At 50.0% G+C, this 5,569-nt stretch overlaps 1 protein-coding gene across 1 annotated transcript; it reads right to left on the reverse strand.

Annotated features, from left to right (window-relative positions):
* Window positions 431-2,308, reverse strand: LOC8066960 (anthocyanidin 3-O-glucosyltransferase). The gene has a single exon (XM_002442755.2). The coding sequence runs from the start codon at window positions 2,057-2,059 to the stop codon at window positions 608-610; it is 1,452 nt and encodes a 483-aa protein (XP_002442800.1). The 5' UTR covers window positions 2,060-2,308; the 3' UTR covers window positions 431-607.

A 5,569-nucleotide genomic window follows, 5' to 3' on the forward strand; every position in this document is an offset into this window, starting at 1 on the left:
CTAAAGTTCAGGTAGACTTTGAGAGGATATAGTTCATGAAGTAAAATGGATTTTTTCCCGGTTATTACGAACAACTAAAAAGGACCTGCCTGCATGTTCCAACGTGGCTCAGGAATGCCGGCCCGGCCCATCATCATGCAATCACCCGCCGCTCCCCCCGGCCTTTCTGCTCTGTTCTTCTCCTATCTCCTGTCCCCTGTCCCCGCAGCAGAGCAGCCAGTCACCACCTCGCCGCCGCAATAGCGCTCCCGCTCGCAAACCGCAATGCCTCCCGACGGCGACGCCGCCCCCCACGGCGGCAGACGAGCTGCAGAGCCTGAGCTTTGGCTTCTCCTCGGACCACTACCGCCTCCACCGTCTCCGACTCTCCGCTGCAAGAGCCTAAGGCCGGCTTATTTCGTCGTCTATATTTTCCTACTAATTTGTAGGATTAATTTACGAACGTGGATTATTGACTAAATATCAAGAAAGATAGTACATATGAAACTTGGACACGGAAAAAAAAAACGTACTACAAGTCCACAACAGTGATCACAGTTTGACAGCGCGTTCCACGAGAGAATAATAAAGACAAAGAAGTGCACAGCACGAGGTCTCGATCGTCTCATCAGCTCGGTGCCGTGCTGACGATCTCCCTGAGCTGCCGGACGAACTCGTCGGCGAACTTCCCCTGCACGGCGTCGTCCGTGAAGAAGTCGGTCCACTTCTTCCTCGCGTCGTCTCCTCCGCCTCCGTCGTTCGCCACCGCCGCGGCGACCGCGTCGCACACGTCGTGGCGCCCGAACCACCCGTCCTCGTCGCGGCGCGCCACCTCGACGCCCACGCGGAGCTCGCGCGCGAACAGCGCCGCGTTCAGGTACTGGTCGCCCTTCATGGGCAGCAGCACGAGGCGGCAGCCGGCGACGAGCCCCTCGACGACGGAGCTGAACCCGGCGTGGGTCACGTAGCAACCCACGCTGCGGTGGCGCAGGATGTGCTGCTGCTGCACCCACCCGCTGTGCACGATTCCTCTCCCGGACACCCTCTCCTTAAACCCCGGCGGCGTGACGACGACGGCCGCACCGCCGCCGTCGTCAGGGGAGTTGAGCACGGCGAGGAACGGGCGGCCGGTGGCCTCCAGGCCCAGCAGGAGCTCCGTCGCCGCGGCGGGCGGCAGGAACGTCTCGCTGCCGAACGACGCGAAGACCACGGCGCCGTCCGGGAACGCGGACAGCCAGGTGGCCCAGCGCTCGTCCAGCAGCTCGTCGCCGCGCGGCGGGTCCGGCACCAGCGGCCCCGCCGTCAGCACGGGCTTCCGGAACTGCGCGGCGAGGTAGTCGACGTACGCGGCCTCCATGTCGGCGCAGGTCTTGAGCACGACGCCGTCGCAGGCCCGGATGCCGGCCACCACGCGTTCGTAGACACAGGGCTGGCCGCCGAAGCTGGTGAACACGTAGGTGAAGTCGGCGGCCTGGTACGCCGGAACGCCGGTGGCGGCGAGCGGGGAGGAGGCGGGAAAGCCTGCGGGGCCGGACATGAGGTCGCGCGCCGATGGCGGCGGGGAGGCCCCCTCGGGGCGGCGCGCGGGGACGACGAGGTAGGCGCCCGCGATGGCGGAGAAGACGCTGAATTGGAGAGACTTGACGCCCAGCGCCGCGGCGTCGTCGGCGGCCCACGGGGTGGCGAAGTCGAGCAGCACGGCGTCCGGCCGGAGCTCGGCTAGCAGCGCGGCCACCTGGGGCCGGGCGCCGTCCAGCGCGACCTTGAGCAGCTCGGCGCCGTCGAGCGAGAGCTCCGCCGTGCTGGCGGCGCCCTCGGGAAGGCCCGGCACGTGGGGCAGGCGCAGCGGCACGATGGACACCCTGCCGCCGGCGGACGAGGAGGCCGAGGATAGCATGGCCTCGACGCGCGGGACGTTCCCGGCGGCCGTGACGAACGTGACGCGGACGGAGGAGGAGGAGGCCAGCAGCCTCCGTGCTAGCTGCGCGAACGGGACGATGTGGCCGAAGGCGAGCCACGGGAGCATCAGCACGTGCATGGCCGGCGCGGCGTCGCGGTTGCCTCCTCCGCCGGGCGGCATGGTGGTGCGTGTTCGATCCTGGACCAGTGGAGTATTGGAGCCTATAGAAAGAGGTGACAGGTGAGGGTGAGGAGCGATCAGTACGGGTGGAAGCCACACGTCTAGCTAGTAGCTACACTGTACCCGCCAATATATACAATACCCTCCGTCCTATTTTCCAATTTCCACGAAGTCCAACATGTATTGATATTTTTATTGTATAATTAATCTATACCTCTATACCTATCTATAAAGAGCCAAAATTTTAGTCTGCCAAATATTTTCTTCTGCCTGATCCTGTCCGTGTCGGTTTACCAATCGCCTCCTCCGTCCAACGTTTCTAGGACAAAAATAAAATAAAAAATATTCTAAGGTTCCTAATGCAAAATCTCATATTACTCCGCTCCAGTCGCTCGCCTCTGTAGGCCCAATCAAGCCAACCGGAATCGGTACGATGGAAGAGAAAAAAGAATAAAAATTTTTCTAAGGTTTCCAATATAAAATCTCCAATTTACTTTTCTTTTATTTTTTAAATCGGCTGAAAATTAATAAATGCATAATAATTCATAGAAAAATTTAAAAATTATAAAACAAATTTTGTTCAGCTCCACATATGTAGATCCATGCAGTAAACAAAAGATATCACAAATTTTAGTACACTTTTTTTTTGGAAATGCTTGCTTATGCTTTTTACTGTAAAATTAAAATTGTAGTTATCTTACTCCAATTATTATAAAAATTTAATGTTAGCCTATTTAATGAGATGCTTGATTCATATTTTATAGCAATCCTAATCTAAATTAAAAAAATAATACTAGCATCAAACTTCTCATGTTTTAATATAATACTGAGGCATATTAAGAGGTAATATTAGAGTGAGATAAGATTTAACTATTTTCTATTATTATTATTAAATAAATATGTCTTTAAGCTACATATTATTGTAAATATTAACTATCTAATACCATAGATATGTTATGGTTATCAATAAAATATATTATGGACTTTAAATTTTATAAAAAGGATAAATATAAATAGATATGTAACATTATGTCATCACTTTCTAAGGTTATTTGATGTTTTTCTTCCGTTGCAATATTACCAAATTGAGGAAAAGCAATTTCTTTTAAAAAAAAATTTGTGGGCCTCGGCCCCCACTCCTCCCATGGCTCCGCTCCCCATCCCCGTCCACCGGCCAATCGCTCCCATCCCCGTTCCGCCGCCGCCACTTCCTCCGCCGGGGGTGGAGGCGAGGCCGACTACGAGGTCTCCGACGACCACCGCGCCGTGTGGGAGCGTCACGAGCAATTGGTGCAGGAGCTCCTCTAGCGGCGCCGCGCCTACGCCATGGCCGTGCGGGCCTGCCTCCGCCGCCTCGGCGAGCGAAAAATGGAGCGCCGCGACCGCCTCGGAGCCCTCATGGTCCGGCTCGAGGCCGATGGCTAGGTCGACCGTCTCCTCCGCGCGCAGGAGGACGACCACGCAGCACGCACCGGCGAGGAGGAGCAGATCCAGTACCCCTTCTTCACCAAGGGCACGCAGGAGCTTCTCAATGCGCGTGTCGACATTGCACAGTACTCGTTGCCCCGTGCCAAGGCCAGAATTGAGATGGCCAAGCGCTGCCACGAGGATTCCGATGAGGACCCAGAGGCGGAGGCCGAACTCGTCGTGAAGCAGGCTGGGGAGTTTGTCCTGGAGTGTAGCGAGATTGGAGATGATCACCCTCTCATCGGTTGTTCCTTCTCTTGTGATGCATCAATGCTGGCCACAAGGTACTTCCTCTTAATCATACGGAATTACATATGCTTTGTTCATGTATGTCTCAAACAAATGCTGTGATGAAAGGATGTTGAGAACTGTTACCTATTAATTGTATTATTATGTGGCGGCTGTGGCTATGGACTTTTGTCACTAACTGTGCCGCTGGTTTTGCTTTGGATTGTACAAAAAGTGGACTGATCTGACGTGCTGTTTGATAGAATTGTTCTCTCATGTGATGCTTTTATGCTTTCTTTACGTAATATTCTTCCCCTTTTAATTTCTATACATATTTTTTATATCATTTTTACTCTTTTTCTTCCACTGTACATGAAGATTTCTGATTTTTTTATGGGACATGATTTTTTTCTATTTTTTCTCAAGGTGATTTCCGATATTAGTTTGGTAGTTTTGTTTGTTTTGGTGGGGTTATATTTATTTGATTCAAGGTTGGACTAAACTCATTTAAATTTTACAAAAATGTACAATTATCAAATAATAAATTCTATACCCCGTTGCAACGTACGGGCATGTTTTGCTAGTATATATCTATACCTATCTATAAAGAGCCAAAATTTCAGTTTGCTAAATATTTTCTTTTGCCCCCTAATCCTGTTAGTGCCCCCTAATCCTGTTAGTGTTCTGTTTGGTTTACCGATGGCTTCCTCGCTCCAACGTTTCTAAAGGGGTAAAACAAAATAAAAAACATTCTAGGGTTCCTAAAGCAAAATCTCATTAGGCCCAATCAGCTCAGGATCGTTACGATGGAAGAGAAAAAAAAAATTTCTAGGGTTTCCAATGTAAAATCTCCAATTTACTTTTCTTTTATTTTTAAAATCAGCTGAAAATTAATAAATACATAGTAATTCATAGAAAAATCTAAAAATTATAAAACAAATTTTGTTCAGCTCCACATATGTAGATCCATGCAGTAAAACAAAAAATATCACAAATTTTAGTACACTTTTTTTTGGAAATGCTTGCCTATGCTTTTTACTATAAAATTAAAATTATAGTTATCTTGCTCCAATTATTATAAAAATTTAATGGTAGCCTATTTAATGTGATGCTTGATTCATATTTCATAGCAATCCTAATCTAAATTAAAAAAATAATGCTAGCATCAAACTTCTCATGTTTTAATATAATACTGAGGCATATTAAGAGGTAATATTAGAGTGAGATAAGATTTAACTATTTCCTATTTTTATTATTAAATAAATATGTCTTTAAGCTACATATTATTGTAAATATTAACTATCTAATACCATAGATGTTATGGTTATCAATAAAATAAATTATGGACTTTAAATTTTATAAAAATGATAAATATAAATAGATATGTAACATTAAAAATGATAAATATAAATGATGTTTTTCTTCCGTTGCAATATTACCAAATTGAGGAAAAGCAATTTTTTTAAAAAAATTGTGGCCCCCGGCCCCCACTCCTCCCATGGCTCCGCTCCCCGTCCCCGTCCACCCGCCAATCGCTCCCATCCTCGTCCCGCCGCCGCCACTTCCTCCGCCGGGGGCGGAGGCGAGGCCGACTACGAGGTCTGCGACGACCACCGCGCCGTGTGGGAGCATCACGAGCAATCGGTGCAAGAGCTCCTCTAGCGGCGTCGCGCCTACGCCATGGCCGTGCGGGCCTGCCTCCGCCGCTTCGGCGAGCGCGAAATGGAGCGCCACGACCGCCTCCGAGCCCTCATGGTCCGGCTCGAGGCCGATGGCCAGGTCGACCGTCTCCTCCGCGCGCAGGAGGACGACCAC

Source organism: Sorghum bicolor, chromosome 8 (assembly GCF_000003195.3).
Source record: "Sorghum bicolor cultivar BTx623 chromosome 8, Sorghum_bicolor_NCBIv3, whole genome shotgun sequence".
Taxonomy (NCBI): domain Eukaryota; kingdom Viridiplantae; phylum Streptophyta; class Magnoliopsida; order Poales; family Poaceae; genus Sorghum; species Sorghum bicolor.

Bases quoted from the DNA above. Each gene is read 5' to 3' on its own strand.
- LOC8066960 (XM_002442755.2), bottom strand. From the start codon at position 2,059: ATGCCGCCCGGCGGAGGAGGCAACCGCGACGCCGCGCCGGCCATGCAC.